This window comes from Callithrix jacchus, chromosome 5 (genome assembly GCF_049354715.1).
Source record: "Callithrix jacchus isolate 240 chromosome 5, calJac240_pri, whole genome shotgun sequence".
Classification (NCBI taxonomy): Eukaryota; Metazoa; Chordata; class Mammalia; order Primates; family Cebidae; genus Callithrix; species Callithrix jacchus.
Window position 1 is genome coordinate 78,626,554 of NC_133506.1, and position 21,697 is coordinate 78,648,250.

Genomic DNA, 21,697 nt, shown 5'->3' on the forward strand with positions numbered 1-21,697 from the left:
ACATATCAGAGGTGTATCATTTTATTTGAGATTTAGAATTGTCTTTAGTCTACAGGACTTAGGATTACTCATTAGAATGTGCAGCATCAAAAAAGTTTATAAAATATAGAGTTTACACATAAATTTGTCCATAAACTAATTTCCTGTAAACATTTTCCCAACTCTACTCCCTCATATAGATATTCAGTTATATGTTGCTTAACCATGGGAATATGTTCTGAGAAATGTGTTGTTAGGTGATTTTGTTGTCGTGCAAAAGCATAGAATGTACTTAGACAAACTTAGGTGGTATAGCCTACTACACACATAGGATATAAGGTATAGTCTGTTGCTCCTAGGCTACAAGCCTATACAGCATGTAGCTATACTAAATACTCTAGATAATTATATCACAACAGTAACTATTTTTGTATCTAAATATAGAAAAGGTATGGTATAAATATGGTATAAAGGAAGTAGAAAAGTGATGCCAGAGGAGAGATGGAAGACTACCAGGCTTTGGAGGAGACTGCTTTTGTTGTTGAGGAAGTGAGCAAATTGTAAAAGAAGCTGTAAAAAATGCTTGATGGTAACACTTATCAACACAGCAAAGTGAACCAGTGGACCACAAATGTAGCAGAACAAACTTTAAGCCAACTCACCAAGCTGTGAAAACTATTTAAATACATTGTGACCTGTGTAATTAGGCAAAAGGATGGAGCTGGAATATACATGGCAGGTTCCTGCTTCTGGGACAGCTCTGCTGATGGGAGTTGCATTGTGCAGTGGGAGACTATAACCATGTACTGCATTGTTGGTGCTTTCAGACTATCTATTAGACCTCCTAGTCCAGCCTATGAACTTTCTTCTTTTGTCTCAACATTTTTAGTTCAGCTTCTAACACCAGCCATGAATTCAGTGAATTCTTTTCTTATTCTTTGTAAGTATGTTTTGAGGCACTCTCAAAATGTAGAGAAAAAAACCAAAAGACCACACTGTTACATGAACTGTGCACTGAAGTCAGATGACTATGGCTGTAGGGCACCAGCAGCCTGCGTTGCCACTTGTAACTCTGAATATTTCTTTTCAAAGGTGCTAAAATCTGAAATCTGCTAGTGTGAAACTTGTTCTACTCTCTGAAATTATTCAAATACACAAACTTTCCATACTATATACTTCTGTTAGAATAGATTATTCAAATCTAAAACAAAATATAGTATGAAAAAATAAATAGTGGTTCACCAGTATAAGGCACTTATCATGAATGGAGCTTATAGGACTAGAAGTTGCTCTGGATGAATCAGTGAGTGAGTATTAAGTGAATTTGCAGGCCTAGGACACTACTGTAGACTTTATAAACACTATACACTTAAGCTACACAACATTTATAAATTTTTTTTCTTCAATAATAAATTAACCTCAGTGTACTGTAACTTTTTACTTTATACACTTTTTAATTAAAAATTTTTTTTGCCTTTCTTTGTATTAACATTTCAGCTTAAAAACACAAACACATTGTACAGCCGTACAAAAATATTTTTTTATTTATATCTTTATTCTATAAGGCATTCTGTTTACTTATTTATTCTTTTAAAATTTTCTGTTAAAAACTGAGACATCACCTTAGCCCTATACATGGAAGGATCATTAATATCACTGTCTTCAACCTCCACATCTTGTACCACTGGAAGGTCCCCAAGGGCAGTAACACACAGGAGCTGTCATCTTCTATGGTATCAGCAGTGCCTTCTTCATAATACCTCCTGAAAGATCTGCCTGAGGCTGTTTAAAGTTAACTTTTCTTTTTTTAATAAGTAGAAGGAGTATACTCTAAAATAATGATAAATAGTATCATACGGTAAATACATAAACCACTAACATAGTCATTTATTATCAAGTATTGTGTCCTGTACATAATTGTATTTGCTGTACTTTTAAATGACTGGCAGAGCAATAGGTTTGTTTAAAACAACATCACCACACACATGAGTAGTATGTCGATCTACATTATGAGGGCTATGATGTCACTAAGAGATAGGAATTTTTCTGTTCCATTATAACCTTATGGGACAACCTTTGTATATGTGGTCTGTCATTGACCAAAAATGTTTTGCAGCACATGACAATTTCTATATGTGAGTATGTGTGTGCCAAGCCACTTGAAAGTAACTTGCAGATACTTTGCATTTTATTCTAGACACTTCAGTGCATATCTCCCAAGAAAAAGACCATTCTTCTGCATAATCATAATCACGATATCATTACCATGCCTAAAAAAACAAATAAGAATGTCATAGTACAGTTTGAGCATTCCTATTCTAAAAATTCAAAACCTTGAATGCACTAAAATATGAAATGTTATCAGCACTAGTATGACCCAAGTGGAAAATTCACCTGACCTTGTGTGATGGGTCACATTCAAAATGCAGGTTCATCGCACATTGTTTATTCAGTGTTCCCAGGGTAAAAAAGACCCTCCTAACCCCCTTTAGCTGCAATATATCTTTTCCACACATGCCCAGATTTTCCCCACATAAGCATGCCTACAAAGGGTAATAAAATGGCATGCATGGAGGCCAGATGTGCTAATGACAAGTTTCACACTATGCCCCACATGGGACCAAGACCTATCTGCATTACTCACTGTGTTTTTATTTTTAATTTTTGCTTATTTTCTGCTCAGTAGCGTAAAGATAATGTTGAAAATGTCAAATAGGCCTGCAGATATCCCTAGAGAAACAACAGTTTGTTAAAGGGGAAGTGTTTATAGCGCAGAAAGTCAAGCTGTTAGAGACACTGGACAATGGTGTAAGTGTGAACTGTCTTACAGAATAGTGTGGTGTTGGTATGACCACCATATATGACTTGAAGAAACAAAAGGATAAACTGCTGCAGTTCTGTGTTGAAAGCGATGAGCAAAACTTACTGAAAAATAGAAAAACACCACATATAGCTAAAAAGGAAGATCTTAATAATGTATTGGAAGAGTGGTCTGTCAGCCATACCATGAACACATAACACTTGATGGTATGCTCATCATGAAATGAACATCTATCATGATGAACTGAAAATTGAAGGTAACTAAAGATTCAACAGGCTGGTTATAGAAATTTGAGAAAGAAGCATAGCATTAACTTTTTAAAGATTTGTGGTGATAAAGCATCTGCTGATCATGAAGCAGTGGAGAAATTCATTGATGAATTTGCCAAAGTTATTGATGATGAAAATTCAACATCAGAACACATATAATGCTGATGAAACATGACTGTATTGGTATTATTGCCCCAGAAAGACACTACAGCCGATGAGGCAGCCTCTGCAGGATTTAAGGATGTGAAAGGCAGAAAAACTTTGACGGGATGTGTTAATGCCATAGGAATATGTAAGTATAAACTTAAAAGCTTGCATCCTTCCTGTTTTCAAGAAGTGAATTTCTTACTAGTCCATCATTATGCTAGCCAAAAGGCCTGGATCACTCAGGATACGTTTTCTGATGGGTTTCGTAAACAATTTATACCAATGCCTTATGCTCATTGCAGGAAGCTGGCCTGAAAGAAGACTGAAAGATTTTGTCATTCATTGACAACTGTTCTGCTTATGCTGCAGCTGAAATTCTCATGAAAAATAATGTTTATGCCATGTGCTTTCACCCAAATGTGACTTCATTAATTCAGCCATGTGACAAGGATATCCTTAGGTCAATGAAGGGTAAATATAAAAATAATTTCTTGAACATCCTGCTAGCAGCAGTGAACAGAGGTTTGGGTGTGGAAGGTTTTCAGAAGGCATTTAGCATGAAGGATGTCATCTATGCTGTTGCCAGCACTTGGCCAGCAATGACTAAGACACAGTTGTGCATGCTTGGCATAACCTCTGGCCTGTGACTGCTCAGTACTGATGATGATGAACAAGGTAGTGACTTGGATGGATTCCACATGTTAAAGTGAGAAAAAAAATGATAACTGACCTCCTTTTTTATGCAAAAAAAAAAAAAATAATCTTTAGAGTCTGTCAGTAAACTGAAAGAAGTGGCTATCAAAGAAGTTTTTATTACATAACAAAGCTTTCATTACTGACTAATGATGAAATAGCTAAAACGGTTCTTAATCAAGGTAAATGTGAGACTTAGTGATGATGAAGATGATGTTAACACTGCAGAAGAAATGCCCATAGAAAAAGTGCACATTTTGCATAGCAAAAAAAAAACTATCAACAGAGTAAACGGACAACCTACAGAATGGGAGAAAATACTTATAAGCTACGCATCTCACAAAGTTCTAATATCCAGGATCTGTAAGGAACTTACATTTATAAGAAAGAAAACAACCTCATGAAAAAGTGGGTAAAGGACATAAACAGACACTTTTCAAAAGAAGACATGCATGCGTCCAACAAGCCTGTGAAAAACACAGTATCACTAGAGAATTGCAAATCAGAACCACAATGAAGTACCATCTCATACCAGTCAGAATGGCTGTTACAAAAAGTCAAAACAACAGATGCTGGCGAGGTTATGGAGAAAAGGGAATACTTACATACTGTTGGTGGAAATGTAAATTAACTCAACCATTTTGGAAAGCAGTGTGGTGATTCCTCAAAAAGCTGAAAACAGAACTGTCATTCAACCCAGCAGTTTGATTACTGGAATTGGGTATATGCCCAAAGGAATAGAAATTATTCTGTCATAAAGACACAGACATATGTTCATTACAGCACTATTCACAATAGCAAAGACATGGAATCACCCTAAATGCCCATCAGTGGAAGACTGGATAAAGAAAATGTGGCACATACACACTGGAATATTGCACAGCCATATAAAAGAATGAGAGCACGTCCTTTACGGGAACATGGATGGAGCTGTAGGCCATCCATTAATATCTAAGGATACTTAGCAAACTAATGCAGGAACAGAAAATCAAATACCACATGCTTTCACTTATAAGTGGGAGCTAAATGACAAGAACACATGTACACAAAGATCAGCAAAACAGACACTGAGGCCTACTTGAGTGTGGAACAGGATCAGAAAAAACTATTGAATACTAGGCTTTGTAATTGGGTGTCCAAATAATCTGTGCAGCAAGCCCCTGTGACATGAGTTTACCTATATAACAAACCTGCATGTGTAATCCTGGGCCTAAAATAAAAAGTTTAAAAAAAAAAAAATTAGACCGGGCACGGTGGTGCATGCCTGTAATCCTAACACTTTGGGAGGCCGAGGAGGACGAATCACTTGAAGCCAGGAATTTGAGACCAGCCTGGCTGCTAAAAGATGGGGAAATTGACTTTTTAGAAGTCTTGTTATGTTGTAGTATGGCAGAAGGGGAGAGTGAGATGGTACTAGGTGAGAACACTTTGAAAATGAAAGATTATCACTCATTGGAAGAAGAATATGAAAAAAAATTGGGAAAATTATGTCTATTTTGCAATTGTTTTAATTTTATATTCATTTAAAATATAGTATAAAATTGCCTTCAGGCTATATGTATAGGTGTATATGAAACATGTGAAACCCTATCTCTACTAAAAATAAAAAAATTAGCCAGGCATGGTAGCACATGCCTGTAAGCCCGGCTACCGAGGAGGCTGAGGCATGAGAATTGCTTGAACCTGGGAGGCAGAAGTTGCAGTGAGCTGAGATTGTGCCACTACACTCCAGCCTGGGCAACAGAGTGAGATTCTGTCTCAAAAAATATATATGTAAATAAAAAGGAAAAAAAAAAAGACTTAAAAAAAAAAAAAAGGAAACAAGCTTTCTCATGCCCCCATTTCCCAAAAAAGAAAAAATACTCTTGGTGAAAAGTGTGTAATGGACTTATTAAAGGGTTAGAGCAATATGCATTCATAACACAAGAAATCATGTCAGTTTATAAAGATGAAGAGAGACTTTTAAGACAAAAACCATTGTTAATGAGACTGATGACTTGGGAGGAAACATTTTACAAAATCATCCAGCAGAGTGCCTCCTCCTTACTAGAGGACCCACTTCTGATCCCTCAAATGCTTCTGATGCTTCTTCTTACCTAAAAAAGTAAAATACAATGTACAGTAGTCTTTTAATCAAGACACAGCATCATAGTTGGAGGCCAAAAGCCTGCAGCTGTTTGTTGTTGCTGCTGTTTAACAGCTGTTGCAGGTATTCTGGTGATGCTACTGTACTGCTTAGTTCTCCAGAACTCATTGTTTTTCACTGTATTAATAATATGTCGTATTTTTACTGTTAAGTATTTATGTATGAACAAGTGTAAGACAATGATTGCTTATTAATGGCATGTAAATTCTGATTCTGGAATGATGGTGATGCCCAACAACCACAGATTGTCTACCTGGGTGGCTGAGATAGTGACACTTTTGCTTTTTGGTGCTTCAGTTGACACAAACTTTGTTTCATGCACAAATTCATTTAAAATATAGTATAAAATTGCCTTCAGGCTATATGTATAGGTGTATATGAAACATAAATGAATTTCATGTTTAGACTTGGGTCCCATCCCCAAGATACATTATTTTGTATATGCAAATATTCTAAAATTTGAAAAAATTTTGAAATTAAAACACTCAGGTTTCAAGCATTTTGGATGAGGAATACTCAATCCGTATTGTCTAATAGTTCATACTCAGATTTCCCATATGTAAAAAAAAAAACACAACAAAAAAAACCGTGTATTTTTTAACTGTCAATCCAGGGTCACATTGAGATTCCACACTGATTTTAGTTGTTATATTCTTTATTTTAATATATACTGGGAGTGATAATTCTTTTTGTTATCTATGATATCATAGATATCGATATCTATGATTGGAAGTGTTTTCAGAAAGTCTCACATTCTTAAAACATCATGAGTAGATTCAGACTGCAGCTATTTCTAGACATGCTTACTTCACATATGATGAGTGCTTTTTGTTGCATAACATTGCAAAGCACATAATGGTTACTATTTGTAATGTTTGCAGACATGACTTTTTTTTAAAGCAGTTAAAACAATTGCAAAATAGACATAATTTTCCCAATTTTTTTTCATATTCTTCTTCCAATGAGTGATAATCTTTCATTTTCAAAGTGTTCTCACCTAGTACCATCTCACTCTCCCCTTCTGCCATACTACAACATAACAAGACTTCTAAAAAGTCAATTTCCCCATCTTTTAGCAGCCTCTTATGTGTCTTTTGTACTACAGAAGCCCATCTCTATTAGTTTGTAAGATGATTTTAGATAATTGGTAATAGAAATAAGAACTTATTTCCTAATGGTGCTTTCTGCAACGTGTTTATTTATTTATCTTGGGTATTTCTCAAATTTTGGCATTAACCTCTTTTGAATTATATACATCCTATTAGTCATTAAAGTCTAATCAAGTTATATCAACATTAGTAAATTGTTGATATGCCTTCCTGCTTTCATTTGGCAGATTTGATTTGTTAATTCTTATTCTTGTTCTCACTCACTCATGCTCTGTCTCTCTCATCTCTGTCGACAGTGTCTCTTTAGTTTCAAAAGAACTTTATTCTTCAGGATATAATTTTTGTTTTCTACTTGTATACAACACTGAAAAAAATAGTATTCATTTCTTTCCCCTTTTATAACCATTCAAGTTTCCAAAATGTCTGGTAAAGAAATTGTTTATCAGTTTTTAAAGGAATTTTGTTGTTTTTGTTGGGAGGCTTTGGATTACTGATTCACTCTATTTGTTGCAGGTCTGTTTGAGTTTTCTATTTCTTTTGAGTCAGTTATGATCATATGTGTATTTTCAGGATTTTTTTTCATTCCTGCTAAGTTATCTATTACAATTGTTGGCTTACAGTTGTTCATAGTGTTTTATTATAATCCTTTTTATTTCTGTGAGGTATGTAGTAATGTCTCCATTTGTATTTCTGATTTTAGTTATTTTCATCATCTTTTTTTCTTACTTAGTTTGAGAGATCTTTTCTGGGAAAAAACTTTATGGTTTCTTGGATTCTTGCTTTTTTTTAAAATTTATTTCATTTATTTCTACTCTATAATATTTCCTTCTTTCATCAGTCTTTGGGTTCACCTCTTTTTTTAGTTTCTTAAGGTATAAATATTTATGTTACATGTGATGTTTTTTCTTTTTAATGTAGGTGTTTACAGCTATAAATTTCTTTGTGCATACTGTTTTTTCCAGAATCTCATGCATTTTGTTTTGTTTTTATTTTTATTTATCTCAAAGTGTTTTCTGATTTTCTGTTTTTTTCTTATTTCATCAATTTGTTAATTACATTAATTTCCACAAATTTGTGAAATTTCCATTTTCTCTACTTTTACTAATTTCTAGGTTCATTTCACTGTGTTTGGGGAAAATACTTTGTATGATTTCAGTCTTTTAGAATTTATTGAAATATACTTTGTGGGCCAACATATGGTCTATCTTGGGGAACATTCCATGCACACTTGAGAAAAATGTGTATTCTGCTGTCATTGAATATAGTGTTCTGTATGTAACTGTTAGGTTCAGTTGGTTAAAAGTGTTGTTCAGGTCCTTTATTTCCTTACTGACTTTCTGTCTACATGTTCTATCCATTATTCCAAGTGGGGGATTTAAATCTCCAACTGTTACTGTTAAACTGTATTCTCCCTTCATTTCTGCCAGTGTTTGCTTCATTTATTTTCCAGCTGTCTGTGTATGTTGTTAGTTGTTTAATCTTTTTTTTTTTAATGAATTGGTCGCTTTTTCCATATTTAATGACCTTTTGTCTCTTGTAATAATTTTTTACTTAAAAATTATTTTGTCTAATAAAACTGTCCCAGGTCACTTTTGGTTACTATTGCATTGAATGTCTTTTTTCATACTTTCACTTTCAACATATTTGTGCCTTTGGATCTGGAATGAGTCTTTTATGGGCACCATACAGTAGGATCATGTTTTTTTGTCTGTTCTAATCTCCCTCTTTTGATTGGAGAGTTTAATCAATATACATTTAAAGTAACTACCGTTTTCTGTATGTCTCAGTCATCTTTATTACTCATTCCCTTCATTACTGCCTTTTTTTCTGTTACTTTTCTTGTGGTATATCTTTTTGATTCCTTTATTTGTATTTTTTTGAATAGAAATTTTCTTATTATTATGTTCATTACAATTAGCATGCTGAATTTATAACAAGGCAGTTTGAATTAATACCAACTGAACTTCAAAAGTATACATACCTTCTGCTCATACTGTTCCACCCCACATGTTGTCCTTGTCGCTAATCCTATGTAAGTTATGTATCCAGTAACATAGGTTTATAATTATTATTTTATGCATTTGTCTTTGAAATTATATAAGAAACACAAGAGGAGTTATAAACCAAAATACAATCATTATGGTTTTTATATTTGAATATCTAGTTACCTTTATCAGACTTCTTTGTTCATATGGCTTCAAGGTGCTGTCTAGTGTTTTTAAAAATATTCTCTTGCTTTTTTCAACTCACAATCTGTTTATGTCTTCAGTTTTGAAGGACAGTTTTGATAGATAAGGAATCAAGCACATTTAAAATGGTTGTCTTTGGAGGGGGGAGAGGGGACTCAGGTGTCAAGTAAGAAAAATATGTAAAATAAAACAACATAGGGACCTTGCACAGATCTATGGGGCAGGGTGCTGTGCACTGAGGAGTGGACAACTTGGTTTTCTGCATCTCTCTTGAGTTTACAAAAGAAGTTTTAGGCTAGGTGCCATGGCTTATAACTATAATCCCAGTATTTTGGGTAGCCAAGGCAGGAGGATTGCTGAAACCCAGTAGTTCAATACCAGCCTGAGCAACATAACAAGACTCTGTATCTATAAAATGGAAAAATTATTTGGGCATCATGGCACATGCCTTTAGTCCTAGCTACTCTGGAAGCTGAGGCAGGAGGGTCATTTATGTCCAGGAATTTGAGGCTGTGAGTTGTGATCATGCCACTGCACTCCACCTGGGTGACAGAGCAAAACCTGTCTCTTAATAATAATACAATTTAGAATACAATTATCTATAATCTATTCGTAAATGGAAATTTCTTGTCATTTTTAAAATGTAAATTAATCATATTTAACAGTGTTTTTCTGCTTTGTAGGTATACATTTTTATATATAGTGCATTTAGTCATTAGAAGTTACTCAGCTTTCTTTTATTATTTGCTTACATTTTTCTGTTACTGTTTTCATAAAGGCTGCTGTAAACATTTCTAAGCTGTATTGTTACCAAACTCTTTTGTATCTTTTGTTGGATATAATAGGTTTACACATTTTGGTACCTTTGGGACAAGTTGTATCATCAATGGTTGTTTTATAAACAGTCGTTAATCTGTGTCGTTAATCTAACAGTCAGAATGTTATAGTTATATCTTTGTCAAATTGATAGGTCAGAGTGAAATCTCTTTTTAGTTTATTGGGGTTTTTTGTTTTTTTGGTATATATTTTGAAGTTATTGTTAGAGTTAGGTACTTTTGTACTTTTTCTTATATTTGGCCACTTTTATACATTATATTTGGCCCATATTTCTGTTGGCATGTTAGTGTTTTGTGTTGATATAAAATATAATGACAATATTAATCCTTATTAATTTATATATGTTGGCTGAGCACAGTGTGTTATGCCTGTGTATTTGTCCATTTTCACGTTGCTAATAAAGACATATCTGAGACTGGGCAATTTGCAAAAGAAAGGTTTAATGGACTTACAGTTCCATGTGGCTGAGGAGGCCTCACAATCATGGCAGAAGGCAAGGAAGAGTAAGTCATGTCTTACATGGATGGCAGCAGGCAAAGAGAGAGAGTTTCTGCAGGGAAACCCCTGTTTTATAAAACCATCAGATCTCATGAGACTTACTATCACAAGAACAGCATAGAAAAGACCCTCCCCGTGATTCAGTTATCTCCCACTGGGATCCTCCCATGAAATGTGGGAATTGTGGGAGTTACAATTCAAGATGAGATTTGGGTAGAGACACAGCCAAGCCATATCAGCCTGTAATTGCAGTGCTTTGGAAGGCTGAGGTTGGGACTGCTTGAAGTCAGGAATTCAAGACCAGCCTGGACAACATTGCAAGATCTTGTCTTTACAAAATAAAAATAAAAAACATCCATGGTGGCATGTGCCTGGAGTCTGTCTACTGAAGAAGCTTAGATGGGGGGATCACTTGAGCTGGAGAGTTTGAGGCAGCAGTGAGCTATGATGGCACCACCGCACTCTAACCTGGGTGACAGATGAGACCCTGTCTCTAAAAAGAATAAGAAAGAAAGAAATGTGGAAAATATCTGTGTTGTTGTTAGTTATATTTATTCAACAGTTTTTTTTCCTTTTTAATTCAAAAATATTGAGGCAGATTTGTTCAAAATTTATTAAACATTGGGATTGTCAGTTTTTCCTTTTACTTGGATTTTATTTCATATATTTCAATACAAACTAATTTGGGTTGTGTATTGTAAACTATGCAACTATGCATACTTTTGACGTAAGATTGTTTTATCTGGTTTGTTTTTGTTAATGTTAGGTACTCTGTTCTCTAATATTTTCTTGTTATGGTTTTTTTTGCATTTATTTGTATTTATATTTTATTCCAGTAGTTTTTGGGGTACAGGTGACTTTTGATTACATGGATAAGTTTTTTAGTGGTGATTTCTGTGATTTTGGTGCATCTGTCACCCAAGCAGTGTACACTATATCCAATATGTAGTCTTTTATCCCTCACCTCTTCCCCATCCTTCCCCTGTAGTCCCCAAAGTCCATTTTATCATTCTTATCCCTTTGCTGCCTCATAGGTTAGGTCCCACTTGTAGGTGAGATCGTATAATATTTGTTTTTTCTTTCCTGAGTTACTTCACTTAGGATAATGGTCTCCACCACCATCCACATTGCTGCAAAGGCCATTATTATTCCATTTTATGAGTGAGTGGTATTCCATGATGCATATATATATCACATTTTCTTTTTCCATTTGTTGGTTGATGGGCATTTAGTTTGGTTCCATATTTTTGTAATTGTGAATTGTGCTGCTATAAACTTGCGTGTGCATGTGTATTTTTTATATGACTTCTTTTCCTTTGGATAGATACTCAGTATTGGAATTGCTGGATGGAATGGTATTTCTACATTTAGTTCTTTAAGGAATCTCCATACTGTTTTCCATAGTGGTTGTACTAATTTACATTCCCACCAGCAGTGTAAAAGTGTTCCCTTTTCACCATATTCCTGCAAATGTCTATTATTTTTTGATTTTTAAATTATGACCATTCTTGCAGGAGGTAAGGTGGTATCTCATGGTTTTAATTTGCATTTGCCTAATTATGACTGACATTGAGCATTTTATATATTTGTTGGCCATTTGTGTATCTTCTTTTGAGAATTGCCTATTCCTGTCTTTTCCCTACTTCTGGATGGGATTATTTGTTTTTTTCTTGATGATCTGTTTGTGTAAGAGAAAAGAAAAGGAGCAGGTAGGGGAATAGTTGATTATGTGTTCCTCTCATCCTCAGTAAATCAGCATTTTAAATAAGATAAGGTGAACAGAGTAGCTACCCTCCGTCTCCCCCATGCTGCCTACTTTTTCCCTTTAAATACTGAAGCCCTCAAAATCATCTTTGGAAAAAGGCACAAACTTCCCTCTCAGGCATGTCCTTAACCTTGCCAAAATAAACTTCTAAATTGATTGAGAACTGTCTCAGATTTCTTTTTGTTTTAGAATACTGCTATTGGGAATGGAATTAAAACTATTTTCGAATATCTTGCTATTATTGTATAGAAATGCAGCTGCTTTGCATATGTTAACATTGGATCCTGTGACCTTACTAGTTTAGTTTCACTGTTAGTTTCAATAGGAATTTTCTGTGTCTGTGAATAAAGGTGATGCTTTTCTCCCACTTGCCTTTCTATACTGGCTGGGCCCTCCAGTATAATGCTGAATAGGTATAGTGATAGTAGGCATATTTGCCTTATTCCCAATATTTATTAAAAAGGAAGTGTTCTATAGTTCACCGGTAAGTATGATATTAACTCTTGGTTACTTTAGATGCCCTTTATGGAAATAAAGATCTTTTCTTCTCTTAGCGTGTTGTTGTTATTGCTGTTGTTATTAGTGGCTTTTACATTTTAGCAGATGCTAATTCTACATTTATTGAGATGATCACATGATTTCCATTCTGTAAATAGTGGTGCATTGCATTAATTTTCAAGTATTAAGCTAGTATTGCATTCTGGAGATAAACTCTACTTGGTTATTATATATTACCTCTTCATTTGTTCCTGGGTAAGATTTGCTCATATTTTGTTATTTTTTGTGTCTTTGTATACAAGGAGTATTTTCTTGTAATGACTTTGTCAGGTGTTATGCTGGCCTCATGAAATGAGTTGGGAAGCATACCCTCTTTCACTTCTTTGAAAACAAAAATTTGTGTAAGACTAGTGTTATTTCTTTCTTGCATGTTTGAAAAGAGTTCACCAGTGAGCCCATCTGGGTCTAGACTTTTCTTTCTGGGCAGGTTTTTAACAACATTCATTGAGTAACATAGTTCAGAGATTATTCACACTTTGATATTACTTTTGGTAGATTTCATTTTTGAAGAATATTGCTATTTTATCTATTTCTGTAAGAACAGTAGTAATGCCCCCTCTTTCATTCTTATTTTAGTTATTTGAATCTTTTCTTTTTCTGTGGGTCAGGATAGCCAAAGGTGTGTCAATTTTATTATCTTTCCAAAGTTTTCTTTTTGTTTTCTAGACTTTTCTCTACTGTTTTTTTATTCCTGTTTTATTTGTCTTCACTTCACTTTTGTTACATTCTTCATCCTGCTTGGTTTGGGTTTTGTTCTTTTTTTCTAGCTCTTTAAGCTATAAAGTGGTGTGATTTGAGGTGTCTTCTTTTCTAATATATGCATTTTACACTATAAATTTTCATCTGAGCATGACTTCTGCTCTATCCCACAAATTTTGACAAGTTATAATTTCATTTTCATTTAGTTCAATTTTTAAACTATTTCTTGAGACATTTGATTCATGTGCCATTTAGAGGTGTGTTGTTAAATCTCCAAATATTTGAGGACTTTGCAGATATCTTCCTGTTACTGATTTCTAGTTTATTTATTTTATGATCTGAGAACATACTTTGCATGCTTTCCATTCTTTTAGAACAAGGTGCGTTTTATGCCCCAGAATGTGGTCAGTATTGATGAATGTTCCATGCTAGTTTGGGGAAAATGTTGATCTTGATGTTCTTGGATGGAATATTTTTGCTCTTGGTTGAATATCTGGGATTTTAATGTGTACCTTATCAGGCAAATACATATATTTCCAACAACAACAACAAAACAATAGCTTACAGCGAGTTTTATGCAGTGCAGTACTCATGCTCAAAGGAAGATACAGAGGTCTCCAAAGTAGTTAGTGCTCACAGGCAGAGAATGTAATATGAAGTCTACTCTTATGCTTCTCTGGACATTTCTTTCAATAGCAGTTACTCTCAGACTTAGCGAAGGAAGGATCCATTGTCAACTCTGTGCCACCAAGACCCTCTCTCTCTCTCCTCTTTCCCTGATATACCATATAAATAAGTGATGGTCCTTAATTTCAAGGAAATGTACCTTCTTTCACTTTTTTGAAAAGAAAAATTTGCGTAAGACTAGTGTTATTTCTTTCTTGCATATTTGAAATAACTAGTGTTATTTCTTTATTGCATATTCTGTTCCCTTCACAGAAATTACTAAAAATGATTTCTGCTGTACATATAATAGGATAATATATTACTGTCTTGGCAGTGCTTTAATTTGGCTACAAATGACTAACAGGCAAATATCTTTACACATATGCATAGTGATAAATTTAGCTTTATTGTGAAGTATGGGTGGAATAATTGTAATAAATTTAGCTCTCGTTTTGCTTTTGTGTCTCAAATGTTGTGGTATGGCCTTATCCACTGAACAAAGTCTTTTAAAATCAGAAGACAGTCTTTTTCGTTTGCCACTAATTGCCACAGTTTTGACCTTGTAATCCTTAATTTTTTCCAGTTTTCTTCCTTTCTCTCTCTCTGTCCTCAGCTTCAGCTTTGTAAATGCTTTTGAGTCTTTGTGCGGAATAGTTAAACGAGTTGCTTGGTGTTCTCTTTATGGAAGTAGCCATTAAGTTTTTTGTTGTTGTTTGTTTTTATGATAATGATGGCTTCCTATTACTTCTAGTCTGACCCTAGACATGGATTCCTCTAGGAATATACTGGCATTTTGGCTGTCTACCCAGCTGTTGCTTTCATTTGCCTATTCCTTGAGAGTGAGGCAATTAATAACTTACACTTCTCTTTTATAGCCTGAAAGAATAGACCCAAGTGCATCACGACAAGGATATGACGTCCGCTCTGATGTCTGGAGTTTGGGGATCACATTGGTATGTTTATGTTGATTCAACCTTGCCACAGAAGTGTTAACAATGGGAAATTTAGAAGTGAAAGAAAACTTAATCAGACTTTCACCCCCTCATTAAGAACTACTTTTCGCAGTGGCTCATGCCTGTAATCCCAGCACTTTGCGAGGCCGAGGCGGGTGGATCATGAGGTCAGGAGATTGAGACCATCCTGGTCAACATGGTGAAACCCTGTTTCTACTAAAAATACAAAAAATGAGCTGGGCATGGTGGTGTGTGCCTGTAATCCCAGCTACTCAGGAGGCTGAAGCAGGAGAATTGCCTGAACCCAGGAGGCAGAGGTTGCAGTGAGCCGAGATCGCGCCATTGCACTCCAGCCTGGGTAACAAGAGCGAAACTCCATCTTAAAAAAAAAAAGAATAAAGGACTACTTTTTTAGTCTTTGATTTTGTTCACTTATTTTTTTTTCCTGCTATAGCTATAATCACAGGCACAATGGTTTTAAGTTGTTGAAAGAAAAGTATGTATGCATTTACTTTAAAAATCAAATCAGACTTATTTCCCTTGATGTTATGTGAAGTGTCTAGAGCCCTTTAATGTTTTAGCTGGATCTCTTGGCCACAGATAATAGGAGTCAACTATTATCTGTGACTGTACTAAGATTGGGAACAGGAGAAACCAGCTTGCCTGCAGTCAATTAATTGATGAGGGCATATAGGCTTCTCCCATCTCAGGCAAAGTGTAGTATGTCCAGTAATATTGTATATGGTGTGTATATTAAGTATACATATTTTTATGTGTGGAAAATCATTTCTTCTTGGAATTTTCTATTCACTTAATAGAAAAATCACAAGTGAATGAGCTGAAAGGAATTCAGTTTTTGAGGGACAGTATATTAGTCCATTCTCACACTGCTGTAAAGAACTACCTGAAACTGGGTAATTTATGAAGAAGAGGTTTAATTGCCTCACAGTTCCGCAGGCCATACAGGAGCAGAAGAGAGTGAGAGCGACACTTTTAAACAACCAGGTCTCATGAGAACTCTATCATGAGGCAGCACTAGGGGGATGGTGCATTAGAAACCACCCTCATGATCCAGTCACCTCCCACCAGGCTGCTCCTTCAACACATAGGGATTACAATTTGACATGAAATTTGGGCATGGACACAGAGCCCAACCATGTCAGACAGGAACTATCTAGGTGATAATTCTAAATGAAAGTTCTACCTTAGAATAACACTGAGAAAGAATAATAAGAAAGCTACTTAATTTGCAAGAAGCAAGCACAACTATATAAATTCTTCTTTCTTACCTACGGACTGTATTGGAATTTTGGTTTCATTTAAAGTACCTGTATTAGTTCAGGCTGCTCTAACCAAATGCTGAACTCTGGGCTATAATCTTATCAAGAACAGAAATTTCTCGCAGTTCTGGAGGCTGGGAAGTCCAAGATCAAGGTGCTGACAGATTTGGCGCCTAGTGAGGGCTTGCTTCCTGATTCTTAAACATCTTCTTGTTGTGATCTCATATGGCAGAAGGGGCAAGAGAGCTGTCTGGGGTCTTTCTTCCAAGGGCACTAACTAGATTCGTGAGGTCTCCACCCTTGTGACCCCATCATTTCCCCAAAGATCAATCCCTGATCACATTAGGAATTAGGTTTCAACCTACTAATTTGTTGTGGGGTGGTGATACACAAACATTCAGTCTCTAGCAGTATCTTTATTTGCTCATTTACTTTTTACCAAATTTTATTTTGAAGTCTTAGATTTATTTTCTTGTGCTTGCTGTTCTACCAGGACTTTCTAGGTTTTTCTGATTTGGGATAGCTACACTAGCTGCTTCTACATTGAATGTGAATTTTCTATCCCTAGATGAGGCTGTCCTGTTAGGTAGGCAGGCCAATCCTCTTCTTTCATTTTCTCCCATTTTCAGTTTTTGCTGCCTAAGACTCTACAGCCCAGAAATACACAGGTTCAGAGCAATGAGCTTTTTTTGTAGCTTATTAAATAAACTGTATTTGTTCGTTGGTATTGTATGTTTCTAGGATCTTTGCTGTGATCAGAATCACATACCCTTGATAGTCATTCATAATGAGTCACATTGCCAAGCCTAGAGAATTTTTTGTATAGAGAGTTGAAGGCTAACAGCTCACCTCTGCAGAGGACTTAATTTACTTTACTTTGTGACCAAATATAGGAATTACCTCTGGGAATCTTTTCTCACTGTGAAGCCAGCCAGCTAAAGAAGGGATTCTTTCTTCTTTAGACAGGAGAGAATACGGATTTGGGGCATCTTTTAGGTTTGGCAACTGGTCCCAAAGACTGCAGCAAGACCTAGAGCTTCCAGCTGAGGCAACTATTTGCATATACGGGATATTTATGATTCAGAAATATCTATCCCTGACTAAACAATTACTTTTTGAAAAGCAAGTATGTACTTCCTTACAGAAAGAAAATTTTGATTTGTGAAAGGTTTTAACAAAATTTTTTAGCAAGTTTCTTTAAGTACTTTTAGCTAAATTTTGTTGCTTGTTGTTTAAAAGGTATTCTGTACTTACAGTTGGTTCAGATTTATTCTTCATAGGCATGATCTTATTAAAATTATGAAATGCATGAAATTAATTTCTGGGATCCTAAGTCTTTTATGATATGCAGCCAGCTTTTCCTTCTATTATTAAAACACAAGGATGAATCTAATGAACTTATTCCTAATTCTGTGAATAACCAGGAAGATTTATGTCGTTAAAAGCATTTATAATTTTAATGAAAAGAAACCTCAGCTAAAGGAATACATTTTTCTGTGTGTGTACGCATTCATGCCTGCTTACTTTTTGTGCACACGTGTTTGTAATTAGAAACAACAGTGAGCTGACAGAGGCATCTTTTAGGGAGGAAACTGAATCAGTCTTCTGAGTAATGTGCTCTCTTTCTGTATGCTGTCTTCCTCTGTAATATGTTTGGAGCCTCATCCTCATGTATTCATCACCTGTCAGTGCACGTAAGATGGGATTTATTATGCCTTGGTGCAGATTTAAATATTTTTCTTGGAAAAAGCAAAATTTGTAGGTTTTCATTATTTCTCAGAACAGAATGGGAGATAGATGAGAATATGATTCACTGGTTATTAGATAATATTTTTGACCCTTGATGGGATTGGGACCTACGTATGTAAGACTCTTCAGATGTCTTCTGGTGTGGCTTAGAGGTACTGTCCTGAGCCCTTTATTGGCTTCAGGGTGCAGGGTTTTGACCTTGACTTGATTTATTCACTGCTTGTAAAATCCGATTGTGGTTGAAACTGTAGTAACTACAGAATAGCTGTAGAGCAGGATTTGCACATTGATTCCTCCAATCTCAGATTGGGCTTTTGTTTGTTGGATATTCTTTTGCCTTAAAAAGGAATATAACCACTGTTCTGGACCAGGGCCTTCCACTAAGATGCCTACAAATTGTGTATTCTATACTAAAATAGTTCTAAAACCAGTCTTCCAGACTTTCTTATAAAGAAGTCAGAATCAGAGGCTGTCCTGGAGCATGTGTAGGGACATTGTCTAGCCTTAAGTTTTGTGTTTTCATTTATTTCAGGTCCTTGAATTTGGTTGATTCAGAGTTCTCTATATTATCTTGATTTTTAAATATAACTTTTACTTAGCCTTTATGATTCTGAAGATTCCTCCCCAAACTAACCTGTGTTTGATTCAAGACTTCACGAGAGTATTGCTTGTAGTTTAGATATTTTTTTTTTTTTAACGGCCATTCCACTGGGGAGTAGTAAATAATGCCTGGCATATTTTGCTCTTTCCTTTTTGTTCTCTTTAGTATGAGTTGGCCACGGGCCGATTTCCTTATCCAAAGTGGAATAGTGTATTTGATCAACTAACACAAGTCGTGAAAGGAGATCCTCCGCAGCTGAGTAATTCTGAGGAGAGGGAATTCTCCCCAAGTTTCATCAACTTTGTCAACTTGTGGTGAGTACCTTATTTATGAATGCTCGAACACTTATGGTGAGAATAGCGAGGTTTACTTGGTCTTAGCAGCATTGGTACTTCACATGGAGGAAGGGGACCCTTTGTCACATCACCCTATTTTTCAAGCTGGGACTCTGGATCACTATGGCTGTATGGAAGGTTACAGCTAGCTGGGAGAGGCATCACCTTCTTATTCTACTACTCAGGTATTGGTGAAAAACAGCCATGAGTGGTGGAGAAGCTGCTGTCTCCAGACTTCCAGTACCTGGTACAAGAAATACCAGGTTAAACTTCTAGGTGAGACTGATCATCTTCCTCTAATGTGGTTCTCACAATGCAATTACACCAGAATCACCTGGAAGCATTTACTGAATCTACTGAATCAAGTACCTTGCCAGATCAGACATTCAGGCTTGGATCTTTGTTCTGACATAACAGAAAACAGTTGGGTATATGTAGTAGGGTCACATCCATATCCAAAGTGTTGTTGGTAGAACTATATATTTTTGCACCTGGAAATCTTATTCCAAGGAAGGTGTGAACTCCACACTGTTGTTGTTTGTCTACCCTTTTAATAGTTTTTTTTTGTGTTTGTGTATATATGGCACTTAAGAATAATTATATGCAGATACGGCAGTAATAAAATCATGCTTTATACTGTTTCAGTCTCTATTTTAAATAAAAACTTTTTGTATTGTCATTTGAATATTTTTGACATTTATTTCGTCTATTCAACATGATTTAAATGTAAGACATAGTTATGAACAAAAAACCTCAGAGCATTTTGTATATATATTCTGTTTATTCCTGAAAGTACTTTCTGTTTCTCTTAGTTTTTTCCTGCCAAGAATGCGCTTTCTGTCTACTCCTTTTGTGGCTTATAGGTCTATATCAGGGTCTAACATTGTCCACCTCTGTATGAAATTTAAAAAAATATTTGTTTGGCTATAGTTTTCAAATCTCTTTGATCTTCTATAACCAAATTTTACTTTTGTATTGGTTTTTCAGAGGGGAGAGGAATACCTTAAGATTTTCTAGGCAGAAGGAGGACATAAGGATGACTCACATTAGCTGCTTCCTCCTTTTAAAAAACAATCAATTCTTTATTAATTTCCACACAAAATGGATAGTTTATGTAATTGCATAAATGTGATTATTTTCTGTATTTCATTTTTATGACATATTTGCTTAAAAGTATCTAAGTCATAGAGTATAATATCTAAAATGATCACCTGTGAACCTTCCATCAGGGTTGCTTTGTTTTTAATTCCTTGATCTCTTTATTGGTTTTGTTCTGTATGTGTGTGGTACTTGTACATTTTTATTTCTCTTTCCCTTGATGCCATAATACAGTAACAGTTGTAGACATTAGAGTCCCATTGTTTTCCTTGAGTACGTTCGTAGTTCCATGTCATTGCAAATCATTCTGATCTACGTTGAAGGATATTTATGTTTATAATATGCTCATATTACCTCTCCATATTTGTCCATTCTTTCTGCCACTCTATTTTGTGGACATTGCCTATATTCTCTAACCTAGATCATTCAGATTTCTTAGAATCAAATACTGATTTTCTTGTAAACCAAGATTGCCTTATTCCAAATCATTTTCTTTTTTAATTAGAGTTGTATTTTTTATGATGTATATCTGATCATGTTACTTCTCTGTCTAAAGCATGCATTTTTAACAGGGTGATATTGACCCTAAGGAGGCAAAAACTGATTTTGGAGAAATGAAAATCTTTTGGTGGTTTGTCCTCCAAAGGGCCATAGAATTTAAACAGATATGTACTATGTCTGTGGTATTTGAAGTTCATGATGGGGAGGATAAACAATGAAAAAAATATTGACAAATACTATTCTACAGACTTCCTCTTGCCCTTATAATAGTCATTAATTTAGACTTTCAGAACCTGTTGTGATCTTGACTTATTAGTTTATTGCTCTGGCCATGTTTTTATCCTCCCTCCCTCCCTTCCTCCCTCCCTCCCTCCTTCCTTCCCTCCTTCCCTCCCTCCCTCCCTCCCTCCCTCCTTCCTTGCTTCCTTCCTTCCTTTTTTTTTTTTTGAGACAGAGTCTTGCTCTGTTGCCCAGGCTGGAATGCAGTGGCACGGTTTAAAATACTGACATACCACGGATTGGTGAGGATCCGAAGCAACTAGAAGTCTCTTATATAACTTGTAGGAGTATAAATTAATACAGTTCCTTTGAAAAACAGGCAGTATCCAGTCTAGCTGATCTAATATGGTCGATGTATATACCATGGTTCAGCAATTCAAGTTTTAACTATATATGCAACAAAAGTGTGGACATAAATACACTAAAAGACATATATGACTGTCCAGAAAAGCATATTTATAACCTACAATTAGAAAATCTATCAGTAGTAGAACATAATAAATTGTAGCATTATGTATACAACTG

At 35.3% G+C, this 21,697-nt stretch overlaps 1 protein-coding gene and 1 pseudogene across 4 annotated transcripts in view; both read left to right on the plus strand.

Annotated features, from left to right (window-relative positions):
* The window catches only part of MAP2K4 (mitogen-activated protein kinase kinase 4), a 124,673-nt gene that overhangs the window by 94,552 nt on the left and 8,424 nt on the right, over positions 1 to 21,697 (plus strand). For all 4 annotated transcript variants that reach the window (XM_008996498.5, XM_002747899.7, XM_078373063.1 and 1 more), the window contains 2 exons: positions 15,252 to 15,329; positions 19,125 to 19,273. In XM_008996498.5, coding sequence (XP_008994746.1) covers positions 15,252 to 15,329; positions 19,125 to 19,273 — 227 coding nt within the window. The remainder of the gene's footprint in view (positions 1 to 15,251; positions 15,330 to 19,124; positions 19,274 to 21,697) is intronic.
* Positions 330 to 1,228, plus strand: LOC144582585 (dynein light chain Tctex-type 1 pseudogene; annotated as a pseudogene).